Source organism: Balaenoptera musculus, chromosome 2, assembly GCF_009873245.2.
Source record: "Balaenoptera musculus isolate JJ_BM4_2016_0621 chromosome 2, mBalMus1.pri.v3, whole genome shotgun sequence".
Classification (NCBI taxonomy): Eukaryota; Metazoa; Chordata; class Mammalia; order Artiodactyla; family Balaenopteridae; genus Balaenoptera; species Balaenoptera musculus.
In genome coordinates, this window is record NC_045786.1 from 161,366,558 (window position 1) to 161,381,246 (window position 14,689).

At 45.1% G+C, this 14,689-nt stretch overlaps 1 protein-coding gene across 7 annotated transcripts in view; it reads right to left on the reverse strand.

Annotated features, from left to right (window-relative positions):
* Positions 1-14,689, reverse strand: part of FOXN3 (forkhead box N3) — a 406,284-nt gene that overhangs the window by 108,279 nt on the left and 283,316 nt on the right. For all 7 annotated transcript variants that reach the window (XM_036841332.1, XM_036841331.1, XM_036841326.1 and 4 more), the window contains one exon: positions 13,720-13,784. In XM_036841332.1, the coding sequence (XP_036697227.1) occupies positions 13,720-13,784 (65 nt within the window). The remainder of the gene's footprint in view (positions 1-13,719; positions 13,785-14,689) is intronic.

The following is a 14,689-nucleotide window of genomic DNA, read 5'->3' on the forward strand; positions in this document are numbered from 1 at the left end:
ACACTTTTCTTTCATCTCCCCATCTTCTTTCCTGCAAGGAATTAGGGAAGCTACCTGAAACGGACATGGTGACTTTCCCATCTCCATCCTGGATCATCGTATCTCGCCACTGCTTTCGAAGCCACGTACGTCACATATGACTGTCTGTGCACTTGTTAATGACCTGTTCCTTTGGGGTGGGTATCATGACTTTGTAAGCTTTGCTAAGTGAGCGTTTCTGCCATTGATGTAATATGACGCATCTTTGGTACTGAGGCCCGGAGCGACACTGTGATGGAGAAGGGCACAGTTAACCGTGTCAAGGAGTCCATATGGGCAGATTTAGGAGCTGCAGGGCCAAGAGCCTTGCACTGCACAAGCAGCACCCCTCAGCGAAGTGTTCCCTGACTTCCTCCCCACAGAACCTGAGCCCTTCTACAGTGGCACAAACCACCCAGGCTTCTTAGTGATTCTGTCTCCCAGCTAGACTGTGATGTCACAGCTAGGGTACCTGGCAAATTGTAGGAAATTAAGGAATGTTTGTGAAATGTATGCATGTAATTCACTGTTATGGGCTGAATTGTGTCCCCCTCTCCAAATTCATATGTTGAAACTCTAACCCCCAATATGACTGAATTTGGATACAGAGCCTTTAAAGAGGTAATTAAGATTAAACGAGAAGTAAGGGTGAGGCTCTAATGCAACAGGACCCTAACAGGGCCCTAATCCAATAGGACTGGTGTCCTTCTAAGAAGAGGGAGAGACCAGAGGAAGCACACGTACAAAGAAGAGGCCATGTGAGGACACAGAGAGAGGGTGGCCACCTGCAAGCCAGGGAGAGGCCCGGGAAATATCAAGCCTGCCGACTCCCAGCCTCCAGAACGGTGACAAAATGAATCTGTGTTGCAGAAGCCCCTCGGTCTGAGGTATTTTGTTGCGGCCGCCCAAGCTGATTAATACATTAACTGCCCAAGCATCCTGTATTCTGAAGTGAGGACCCTGGGGATCAACTCCGGCTGCTGAGAGAACTTCTCGAACATCCCGAGGTTGGTTGCTCAAGGTTAATCCTCAACAAAGGGAAGCTGTATCCCATCTTCTGTCTCTCCTTTGTCACCAATGAGGCAAGTCTGGTTAAGGTAATGCATTTCACCGACCCCCACTTTGCCAGGGAAGGTGAATGTCATCACTGCCTAAGATCCTGGGCCTCTGGGAAATTACTTAACTTGACCGACACCACCATATGCCCTGAGACCTTGGCACCTGTACCCCCATGGATGATGGCCCTTCTTGGGCAAAGAAGAGTCTCAGAGGGGAAGATGTGCACTCAGCCTTCGACCTTCCACTTGATGGCCATGAATACTTGCATATGTAACCTAACATTTTCTTGTCCATTGCCTCTATTTTTTAAATGGTTGTGCTGTTGTCACGGACAGTTCCTTTCCCCCTCTTTGGGAACTGACCCTGACTTGCAATCTGGAGACCCTTCCATCTCCCCATCCGTCCATGTGCTTCCAAGTGACGCTTCCACCCCCCGTGTAAACCAACCGGCGCCTCCCATTCCTCTGATTACAGTACTGGTTCCAGATGGTCACGTGATGCAAGCTGGTCCAATTACAGTGCTGCTCGTAACTTCTTCTGGGAACACTGGGAAAACGCTAGAGTCAAAGTTTGTAGCCCAAGAGGCTGTAGGCAGCCCCTCTGTAAATTCAATCTGAGCCTCTCCGAGCCTATTCCCACCAAAGGCAAAGCTGAGTTGGGGGAACAGAGAGAATAGGTATTATTATTACCATGATCCGACTTTGTCTGTTTAACTCAACTCACCATCTCTGGAAAGCTCTCCAAGCTCATCTTCTTTCAAATGACAGCCAAACCACTAAGTGGGCATCCTAGGACAATGGGGAGGTTGGAATTTCACTGACACACAGAAATCATCAGTGATATATATTTAGCTGAATGGATGCTATTCACTTAGAGATTCTTTATTAGTCAGGACTCTTGGATGTACACATACATACACAGACAAAAACACCCACGTCAAGCTGGGTTAAGTAAAAAGGAGAATTTATGAGCTCATCTAATCGAACCACAGGAAGGACAGTAGTAGAGTGGTCCCTTCTCTCTGCTTCTTTGCGCTGGTGCCATTTCTTGTACACTGGTCAGTTCTATTGATACATGGAAGGCCATGTGATGACAGCACATCCTTTAGAGCTCCCATACCCAAGAGAAGAAAGACCAAGGTAGAACTCTGGCCTGGGCTGGGTCATGTGCCTGTCTCTCAACCAATCGCAGAGGCCAGGGAGCTCCTGTAAAAAGTTGGCACCTCTCATTTGTAATATTACGTTGCAATATCATGTTGGGGGAGCGAACAGTGGGCCCCACAAGAGAAAAAAGATGCCACTGATGCCCTGATATGGCTATTGGTACCCATGCCGTCCCTGTGAGCACCCCAATCAGGGCCTACAACAGCTGCAAAAGTTTAAAAGTGAAAACTTCATTCATAATTGTTTCATTTCCCAACCATGGCAAAACTTAAAAAATGAAGTCTCTCAAAGTCTGAGAAATATGGTACACACAAATGATAAATGCAGAACCGGCCTTTCTATGTGTCACAGGCTTTTTGTCTCTTGTCACAGTGTCCTCAGAATCTCGTCCAACGTGTAGGAAATGACTCCACAGCCAAGACACTGGGTTAGAGCAGCCCTAGTGGCAGGTGCCATCAGGCACAGACCTGTGGTTCTAACACCTCCCTGCAAGGCGTATCCAATAAGCAGAATGCGATCACCCTGAGCATGCCGCATAAAAAAAAAATCACAGCCCAAAGAGGGGCCAACCACGTGCGCTACAGTGACCGTGAAGCAGGGGACAAGTTCAACAAGATCCTTTAAACAAAGTTCTAAAGTTCTTTATCACTGCAAGTATGCCTCTCCTTCTTTCTCTCCCTCTCCCTCCCTCCCATCTTTGAAACGAATCTTTGCAAATAGTTCGCATTCTGGCACCATCGAGACACACCATCAAGAGGAAGAAACAGGAATACAGATCACAAACTATTCCAACCCATCCCCAAGGAAACTTCTTCTTCTGTGTCACATTTCTGCAAGATCTTAGTCACTCAAAAGCGTCCGTGAGAACAGCTGGTGAGGGCTCAAGTTCTCCTCCTCCTGTGCATATCTTGTGGACATTTGCCTTCATGTAGCAGGAGCTTCAGAGAGGCTGAAAACAGTCTTAAACATTCCTGAAGATATAACATCAGTTCAACTGGGCAAGGATTTTTTTTTGTTTATGTTGTTGTCTGGGGGTGGAAGGAATTGAAAACCTTAGGAAGTCGCAGAAATGCTATCATAAACATAATGAATTCTACTTACTGAACACAGTAATCACCAGGCACTGTGCTAGCCCTGTACATACACTATTTTAATTCTCACAAAATCCCATGAAGCACTACTATCTGCCTTACTGGCTGGAAAGGCTTGAACGATCGGATAAGCTGCTTGAAATCACGCAGCTGGTGGACGGCAGAGGTTGGCCTTTGCAGCCAAGACTGGCCAGCTCCAAGATCCATACTCTTCTCTCCCATCATGCTGCCTCCCCTGGAGGGGAAGCAGTGGTCATGGCAGCTACACTCGGAGCACCTACTAAGTGCCAGGGACAATACGCAGATCGTCATCTAATCTTTACATATAATTAGATTCATCTTGCAAGACTGGTATTTTTGCATTTTACAGCAGTTCAAAGAAGTTTACGTAACTTTCCCAAAGTCAGACAGCAATTAGGCAGTAAGGCACGGAATGGATCCAGGTGGGCCTGAATTGAAAACTTAGGTCTTTTATCCTCATACCATCTTTTGTGGGATGGAAACACCAGAGGAAGAGGGGCAGGGGGGTGGCAGGGGAGTCACATCTACACACACACACACACACACACACACACACACACACACACACACACACACACACACACACACACAGGCATACACTCCTGACCTATCACACGCAGCGCAGCGAGTACTACCCAGGGGTTCTCAGCCACACCTTCTGGTCGTCAAGGGAACCAAACAAGAACACAAACTTGACCTCTTGCAGTTTACAGGTGGATGCTTTTAAGTTCACTTCTGAAACCGGGATGTGAACATTTCCCTTAGTCTATTCTAAAAAATTCTTCTTCATTGTAAGCCTCTTGGCAATTGTATGGAAATATTTCTAAACTTCCATCCACGCACGGTTACACAGGACTTCAAGGGGGCTGACTTTTTCAGTTGTATTTTAAGATTGAGCACTTTGATAAAAGCAGGCTCTGCAGTAAAATACGATCCAAAGTTGTCTAATCTTTTTATTTTATCATCTATACGATACAATTTAATAGACAAGGAAAACATTTTTAAAGGCTCCAAAGATTAAACTATAAGGAAATATTCCTGTCGCTGAATTGTAACCCGTGTAAAACTATCTTTATCTCTCTGTTTCCTAGTATAAAATTCAGATACACTCAAATAAAATATTCATTCTGTTAAGAAGTGCGCCCTCTCACTGCATTAATCTTTGAATGACTAATTTCAGGATTTCCCTTTCTCTCTTTCCTCAGTCTTTAAAATATCTTAAAGTTAGCTGTTTACAAGAGTCATGTGAGGGGACAAAAGAAGAAAGGAAGCCTCTTAACTACTCAAACAAAAGAAGACAAGCATTCATTTCCATCTTTTTGTCTCATCGTTATAAATTGCTTTTAAGCATTATAACTGGATTCTCCCCAGCCCCAGTCTGCAAAACACAGCAGGCTGTCTGTCTAAACACCTAAAGTGCAAAGCTGTTTAGAAATATTGATGCCATTTTGAGCCAAAGATGAGTGTGAGCCCAGGTTTCTGATCCTGGCTCTGTGACCTTGAGCAGCACAATTGCTCCAGGCCTTATTTTTCCCATCTGCAAAACGGGAGTAATAATACCTAAGGCATAAAGCTAATATAGGAATAGTGTAAAGACTATATACAGCCAGACACAAAAGGTCACTTACTGTCTGATTCCATTTATGTGAAACGTCCGGAATAGGCAGGTCCATAGAGACAGAAGATTAGCGGTCGTGCCCCGAAGGCCCTAGTGCCACTTTAATCATCAGAGCCCACAGGTGGCTTTTCTTCAGCCCCATCCATCCCCCCGACGCCCGCACTGGCTTCTCTGCAGAGTGGCTGCTCTTGCCCAGTCCCCTGTCTCTGAAACTCTTTCCCTTCATTTCAGTGATTTCCTCCAGTTTCTGACTAAGCGGCTTCTTTGATGTCATGGTTGCTTACTGCCAGCTGCACTCCTCTTTCTATCACAAATCTAGGTCTTCAAGATGGAGCTTTCCCCTCTTTTTCATTCTATAACCCCCTGAAAATCTCATCTACGCTCGTAACTTCCACTGCCATTTCTGGATTGACAACTTCTAAAACTCCCTCTCCGGCCCTGCTCTCCATCTCCTAAACTCCTGCCCCAGTTTCCACCTTCCTCTGGAAACAGCAGAACCAGCTTATACCCACCCACCCGGCAGGGGCCTGGCCCAGAGGAAGCTCTCAATGCCAGGTCCCTGGTAAAGCTGGCACTTCCTTCTGGCCTCCCTATTTCTGTCTATAGGGCCGAGTACAACACTGGATTTTCATGAACAGGGTTTCTATGGACAGTGGTACAGAGACTGGCTGAAATTAAAGTCAGATAGGAAAACACAGGCTATCTGGCTGGTGCTTTCTCAGTGTCCATGCCAGGCTGCAGACACTGGGAAGTTGGGGCAAATCTGGATTCCCAAGAGACAGTGAAGGATTTTCCTGGTGGCACAGTGGTTAAGAATCTGCCTGCCAATGCAGGGGACATGGGTTTGAGCCCTGGTCCAGGAAGATCCCACACGCCGCGGAGCAACTAAGCCCGTGCATCACAACTACTGGGCCTGCGCTCTAGAGCCCGTGAGCCACAACTCCTGAAGCCCACAGGCCACAGCTACTGAAGCCCGCGCACCTAGAGCCCGTGCTCCGCAACAAGAGAAGCCATTGTGATGAGAAGCCCGCACACCGCAACGAAGAGTAGCCCCCGCTCGCCACAACTAGAGGAAGCCTGCACGCAGCAACGAAGACCCAACACAGCGAAAAATAAATAAATAAATAATAATAAATTAAGGAAAAAAAAAAAGACAGTGAAGGTCAGAATTCTATCAAAGGCTTCTTTTAGAATTTCATTTCCTGAGTCAGACAAAGACAAATACTGTATGGTATTACTTACATGTGAAATCTGAAAAATACAACCAGCTAGTGAATATAACAAAAAAGAAGCAGACTCAGATGTAGAGAACAAACCAATGGTTACCAGTGGGGAGAGGAAAGGAGGGAGGGGATTAAGAGGTATAAACTATTAGGTACAAAATAAACTACAAGAATATACTGTATAGCACAGGGAATACAGCCAGTGCTTTATAATAACTATAAATGGAGTATAAGCTTTAAATATTGTGAATCACTATACTGTACACTTGTAACATATAATATTGTACAACAGCTATACTTCAATAAAAAAAAAAGACGGGGGTAAAAATAAAACAAAACTGCATTTCCTTACAGTTTTTAACTAACTTAGGAGCATGTTCTCAGTGACCACACAGAACTTGAGTGATGAGAAGAACAGAGCAGCAGCCCTTTAACTTCACTTGATAGTAAACAAAAATAGCCAGGTGACTTTATTATTGTATTACATAAATATCTTTACAAATAACCCAGGGCAGAACAATAAGACAAACAGGCCAAGAGATAAGGGCTCCTCCAAAAAACCAAAGGGCTTCTGCAGGCCAAACAAAGACAGAAGGCAATTAGCACTAGGGGGAAAATGTAGAGAGGTTTTTTTGTTCCCTTTCTGTTATTACTGTCATTTTTTTTTTTTTTTTGAAATGGGTACGCCTGGGGGCAAGAATCAAGAGATTATGCATTAGGTGGATGCCCTCTTTGCAAAATGGACAAAAGAGTCAGCTTGTGGAGCAGATTAGATGAAAGAAGCCAAAGAGCCCAGAGGCTGCAACCAAATGGGAAAGCAATGTGTAGGGGAGGGGCAGGGTAAACCCGAACAAAACCTTCAATCTGTGTCTTGATGGAGAGAAAGACGGAAGCGCCTGGACCAGAGACCCAGGCCATGCAGACACTCTGGTTCTATCAGAAAGGAAACACCGGCGAGGCTGGCAGTGTGAGTGGACATCATGCAAAGGAGAGGCTTTTGGGAGACCGCTCCTTTAAGGAATTTTGGAACCTTTCACCCTGAATACGCCGGCCAGGATTAGCGATCAAAAACCTTGGGCACGAAACAGAGTCAAAGGTTAACTTCACTCTTTATGAAGTGTTTGTGAGGTGCCAGGCCAGGCACTGGACTGGACAAATGTTTCCACGTTCACACCTTCCTTTAATCTCTGCAAAGATTCGGGGGAGCACAACTCGTAGCCCCATTTTACAGACAATTGAAACTGAGGCCCAAGGTCAAACAATTGGTGCCCAAAGAGAGAGGGATTTAAACCTGGGCTGATGTGGTGCTGAATCCGTGCTTTTTTGCGTGCTCATCTATGCACCTGCTGGGTATGTACAACTGTACAGCAAGGGGTATAACTCAGTCTTTGTGAGCTGGGGGACCTCACAAGGAAGCAGTCCTATTTGAAAGGAATCTGATATAAAGAGTTGAACAAGTTGTCTTTCAGATCCACGTATAAATCCAATAGGATCCGGGGTATCCCATCTTTTGCCCTTTTCTGAGAATCACTAGCCCCAACAAATGGACAAGGGAAATTTTAGCAGAGAAGAGAAATAGCACAGGGACACCACATTCAGAGGATGTTAGTCCTGTTTTCCTAAGATTCAGAGTTTTGTACAATGATATAATAACTAACTCTGGGAATTTAGCCTGTTCCCAGGGCTTTACTGATATGAATTCATCGAGTCCTATAAGAACCCCATACGGCAAGCATGTTTACTATTATCCCCACAGAGAGGGTTAAGCCAGGTGCCCACGAGGCCAAGATGGGTCCTTTCCAGGTTGTCCAAATGTGTAGTAGGTTGCCTGCCTACAATCCATGAGAAAGGGTTTGTTCAAGGATCAAGATGTAACCAGCCATCACCCTGTTTCCTCTCCTTGGGCCATCTGCGGACACTGCTGGCTGAAGGTAGCACTCCTCCCGCTGAGCTACGCCTCGAAACCATTTTGACCCACTTTACTATATTTCATTTTTTCTTGTCTTTTTTTTTTTTTTTTTGGTCGCACCACGCAGCATGCAGGATCTTCCCCGACCAAGGATCAAACCTGTGCACCCTGCAGTGGAAGCACGGAGCCTTAACCACTGGACCACCAGGAAAGCCCTCGACCCCCTCTAGGGAAGTTGCGAGTATGGCTCAGAGCTGTAAGCCGCAGGAAACCCCTGCCACTCCTGAGGTCCTCTCCTTAATTCACAGGCAAGAACATGAAACCCTAGGGGTGCCTGAGTTTTGCCCAAGGTCAGAGTTTACCAAGTGGCAGAGTTGGGACCACAGCCAGGTCCCCTCACTGGTAATCCAGGGCTCCTTTCCACAGGAACTTGTTTCTGATGTACTGACTACTTGCTGCTGAGCCTTCCACAGCCCCAAACACAACCAAAGGGAGGTACTGCATACATTTTACCAGAAAAAACCCACTGCGGAGCTATGGGAGAGGGTAAGGCGTAAGGGTTGTGGACAGCGGGCGATACATGATAGGACTCCCAGGAAAATAAGCGCATGAAGCCGGCCTAGAACTTGGGAAGCTGGCATTCCCCAAAGCAGGTCATCTACTGGGCATAATCAACTTCCTGCATGTTTCACACCAGTGGCAAGCACATCTGTGCGCTCATGGGGACAACGTGCATCTGACAGCAGAAGAGCTGGTTTCCTTTCCCCTATCTGCTCTCGGGCCTGCGGCAGCTCAGTCCTGCTCTGTGCACTGAAAAGGCCTGGAAGGTCTTCTTTCCATTTCATTAGCTCATCCAGGGGGCTGTCAGAAGTGAAAAGAAATAAGCATCTGCTATGCATGTTAGGGAATTTATTTTAATTCCACCCCTGCATCCTATGGGAATAGAGTTAATAATAATTAGTGGCCCCATACAGGAGGGATAGAGAGGAGAAAAGCAGAGGGAGGGCCCGGAAGGCTGGCAGGGGGTTGGTAGCTGGGCAGGTCTGCATGACCTGTGGTGGCATCAGGGCTTGAGCTGCTTTGCAAGAAGGGTTGGGACGTGTGGTCTGACCCCAGGACGGGCAGTCAGTGGTGGAGGGGGCAGGCCCTGGGCCTCCCAGGGGAGTTCCAGCCTAATCCAGTGCCTGACACACAGAGACAGAGACTAATGAAATGCTTGCAGGTGGGGCAGTGTGGGTAGGCCCAGACGGTCAGCTGGCTCAGAGCTGTAAAGGCAGCAGCTTCTCTCTGAACAAAACTCCGTGGGGAGTTCGGAGGCCTATAAAGCCTATGAAGGCCAAAGAGGGGCAGACATGGAGGATTGGATGGGCGGCAGCTCGTAGCAACTCTTAGTAGAAGAAATGATGTGAGCCAGAGCAGCGACGCCGTGTGTAGCTGTGGGATGCACCCTCCAGGGGGCAGACCCTGAAGGGTCAGACCAGAGGTGAGGAATGTCTTTAATTAGGAATCACTGACTCATTAAAATAATTCATTCAAGGGTGATGTTTAAATAAAGTAACCTAATTTTAAGTTTGATGGGTGAAGGGAATATGTGTATCTATGTGGCAGAAGGAGACGGGGGAGTTCGGGGCCAGGGAGTTTGGAAGAAAACATACAATAGTTTACTCTTTTAATTAAGAAAATAAGAGATATTATAACCTAAGAAATTTAAAAATGTACTTCACAAGGACACTCTACTCAGTACTCTGTAATGGCCTATATGGGAAAAGAATCTACAAAAGAGTGGCTATGTGTAGATGTATAACTGATTCACTTTGCTGTACACCTGAAACTTACATGACATTGTATATCAACTATACTCTAGTAAAAATTAAAAAAAAAAAAAAGATGGTTAAAAAAATGTATTTCACACACAGAGATTGTCACCAAGACACACAGAGACAGGCAGAGGGGACAGTTGGGGACACCTGTCAGCTGGCCACTCCTGAGGGCTCTGAATAAGCCACACTTATCTGTTGGGCCCCATCCTGGGTCCCCTTTTAACAAAGGGTTTGTCCCCTTCTGGCAATCAGCTAGGTTACTATTGTACAAGATCTGAAGTGCTCTCTACCCACTGAAACTGCTAACATACTAAAATGTCTCTAGCAGCCTAAATGGCATTTAAAATAAATACTGTGAATTGATGAAATGACCAATTATGTTAAGTACCCATGCCTGGTGTAATCCAAACCGAATCTTACCCCATTATCCTCAAAACTGCAAGATGATTCAGCAGGCCCTCTTGCCAGTGAATCTGCGAGAACCGAAACACAGAGGCCGCCCTCAACAGGACCTCGAGCGCTTCCAGTTAATTCTTGCAATTGCTTTTATGCTGGAAAAAAAGAACTGTACTACCTCTCTGCTCAACAGCTTATAAACCAAACAACTATTAGACAATACACATCGGTTCCCCACTGTACCAATTAGGTCATTCTGTTCCACTGATTTCAGGTTTTACCTTCCATTACTTCCTCTTTGGAAATCTCAGCTTTCTTCTGAAAAACATCTTGGAGTGCATGATGATGTCATTATTGCAAAGTGCCCGCAAAGCCCTCATTTCTGCATCCACCCCATAGATCCCCCATCGCTCTCTCTACCTGTGGTCCTCTCGTGCCCATGTGCTCTGGGTGTTTCCCTCCTGGCACCACCCCCATCTATTTACTTTTTAAGGCCTTGTACAAGTGTCAACTCTCCCAAGAAGTGACAGGCCCATGTTCCCTCCCTCCTGTCAAAAACAAGGCTCTGTCCTCGAAGCAATGGGGCACATCTGCTCATTTTGCTGCTTTTGGATTCTTTTAGTTTCAACCCGTAGGGTGACTTCACAGAGCAGGTTCTCCCCGGCCCCGTGCAGTCCAGTTTCGCCAATTCTGGTTGTGGTCAGGGCCCACGGTCACAGCTGGGCTTTACTGGTCGGTTGCTGGGTCCCTGTGTCACCCTGTGTGACCAAGCTTCACCTACTACCCTGCTTCTAGGAACTGGGTTTTTCAGGGGATCCTCCTGGCCTGCAATCCCAATCCTTGTGGCTGGAACCTAGTAACAGAGTTCTTTCCTAGTCTGATTATCTAGAAAAACATCCTCCTGCTTGCTTTAGACATAAAGAAAAAATGTGGACATATATTGAAAATATAAAGTATAAAGATGAGAAAGTGAGCATAAATCAGCTACATTTTCTTCTACTTGATTCTAAACTAAACCTTCCTCTGCCATCACTGGGCAGCTCCCTTCTTTCTATGCCCGTATCTTTACTGTAAAACTTTTGTTCGTGGGCATCAGCAACTTCTTGATGAGCCAGTACTGCCCGCCAGAGAAACACAAGAGTATGACACAAATGAACTTATCTATGAGACAGAAGCAGACCCACAGACATAGAGAACAGACCTGTGGTTGCCAAAGGGGAGGAGGGGTGGGAAGGGGATGGAATGGGAGTTTGGGATTAGCAGAGGCAAACCATTATATATAGAATGGATATACAACAAGGTCCTATTGTATAGCACAGGGAACTACATTCAATATCCTGTGATAAACTATAATGGAAAAGAATATAAAAAAGATATATATATATATATATATATATATATATAACTGAATCACTTTGCTGTATAGCAGAAACTAACACAACATTGTAAATCAACTACACATCAATAAAATAAAGTGTAAAAAATATTAATTCAGAAGAACACGCAGAGTTTAAAAAACCTTATTACAATGTAAGTGTCTCGTGAACGCTCTATACAGATACAGCAAATGAAGAAACACAACAGGAAAAAAACCATTAGCAAATCCCCACCCACACTCCAGAATGCTCACCACGATACTTCTGATTTTCACATGTACAAAAAAAGTAAAAGGGATGTATTGAATTGGATGTGGATTCAACGAGCATCTGAAACCTGTAATAATTTAATTCTCAATGCCTAGAGTAATTAGGAGAATGTTTAACCCTATGTAGAAAAGAAAAAAAGTCTACCACCCATTAGACAGAATCTCACGGTGAAATCACTCAACTTCATAAACCTTATCAATTTTTCCCTCATGCTTCTGTCCTGCAGAAATAACCCAAAACTAACATGCTTAGAGCAAATCTTCCCTAATGTGGAACTTAATGAATAAAAATCCTATAAGAAAATGCTCTAAGTAAATAAAATCCCTTTTGTGAAAATAATCCAACCATGAATGATATTCATATCATTGCTACAGATCTAGAGGAAAAATAAGGATGCACATAACTTTGAAATCCACTTGAAAAAACCCAAAGGCTCATCATAATCGGTCTCCACTTACACTTTCTGAAGGGAGAACAGAATAGATTTTTTAAAAATTATGTATTAATTTTTGAGAGTGGAGGGAGTTCCCTTTTTTTCTTAAATATTTAGGATATTTATGATGGTCATTAAAATTAGGATTAATCAGACCTGCCTACCTAAATTTCACCTGGACCAAGCAAAGATGCAAAGAAATTCTTAAGTTCCCAATTTCACAGGCTATTAAAAAGACAACATACAATTGTAGGGTCTTGAAAACAATAGCACAAATGTGATGACATCTCTCACAATTGTTTGAGCTACTCTGGAAACCTGAAGATAAATTCCTTTTTTCTTAGCTACATATATATTCTACTCCTTCACACACATGGCTGGCCCTGGGCGTGTAACTTTTAGGGAAAAGAGGCGTAAGCTCTAAACCAACCAAGATGCACTGAAATTCCTCACCCTAAGCCCAGTACAGTTCCAAAGCTCTTGGCAAAACCAAATCCATCTGCTTTGGGCCAGTTGTGCCACTCTGACACCCACCCAATCAAGAGAGGCTAATGGGGAAGTCAGAAGACACTTGGGGGCCAGCCAATTCCAGCTGATCCGCAGAGCAGACATCTCCCCAAAGTACTTTCTCGAAGTAGTTAGCGTGCATCTCATGGCTATTTTTAGCTATGTGTTCTTCTTCGACTTTGGCCATTTTTAAAGAAACTTGACAGCAAAAGTAGAGATGAAAGGCGGTTTGAATTCCTTGAGTACAGGAAGTCGCGCAAGGCAGCTGAGGATGGACCGGACAGCAGAAAGAATGTCCCCCTGCAAATGACGCCGGCAGGGACGAGGGAGGGTGTGTGAACTCTGAGCCTCAGAACAAACCACAGTCACCCTTCCGGGCACACATGGACGTCAGGGCAGAGCAAGCAACAAGTGGATCTCCACGATGACCCAAGTGCCAGAACACCCACAACATTCCTCACAGCCCAAGCACTGGAAACCTGTAATAGGGTTTGATTTTACCAGCCCAATTTATGCTATCGTTGCATCCTAACTGCCACATAATTCCAATTTCAGCAAAGCAAGCCAAACACTTCTGGAATCTGACCAGTGACAACAGACCAAAGAAGCCGTCTTATTTCAGACTAACAATTCATATCAACCAGGAGACGTCAGTAGGAAGAAATAAAGAGAACTGGACAAACAGAGCCAACCCACAGCAGTCACAGAGTGCCCGCTCTGCAGCAGACAGAACTCTCCCGACAGACACCAGGAGTGAAGGAGGAGTGTGGGGATGGGGGAGGGGGGGAGGGGGAGGGGGGCCGCCAGAGACCTACCTTGTAGAAGGGCTCCATTTCTCTTGAAGAAGGTGCTGCCCGGCCAGAGGGGTGGACCTGATGTGCTAAAACAGAATAGAAACCAGCGTGAGGGCGAGCTTGTCTACACTCACTCAGCAGCACTCAGAACAACCTTTCCTCCAAACACATCCTTCAAAATGGCCTCAGCACACTTTCCCAATTATGCATTATTTACACCCTCTGAAAACGCATCTTTAAAAACCGTTAGGCTTGTCTTATGATGAATGGGCTTCATATCTCAACGTGCAGAACCCGTCCATGTGGGTATTCAGGTTACTGTCCTAACCCTGCTCCCTCTTGGGCACTGAAATCATTGGCAGGTAAACAAAATGGCCATATCGGATGCTCAACGTCATAGCTTATAACTTTCGCTAATTGCTTCATAATTTGATGGCTTTATGAGGCAAAGAACTCCCATCCATGTCTTCTGAGATCAGCAGGTTTTCCACCACTTCCTAGTGCCACCTGCCCATTATAAATGCGAGCTTGCCTTTCTTGGCTTTTCTACCACCAAATTCTTAATATACAGATATGACCTTGATCGACTCCCTCCCTCCCCTGTCTTCTTATTTCGTATCCCATTTTCAATTTCTTGGCTTAAAAACTTGCACTCCATATCCTATAAAACATTTTGCAGATATGTTACCACTCATGGTCCCGTAACAGGAGACGCCAGAAAAGACGAAAGATTAATGTATCACAATGACGCTTTACTACATTTATAGACAAGCATTTTCACTGTTTTAAGACACCCAGTGAAAAACTTTATAACCAAGCTGGTCTTGGACTAGAAAGGAGGTGATTCTAAATCAAGGATTGGTTTAGATTAATGTTAGAAAGCACTTAGTCAAAATTGTTACTACAGCCAGCCCAAGAGGCAGTATAAATTACTTTCTCCAAAATAGAATGCGGCAAATGATACCGGTTAATGCATCATCTATCACCTTCA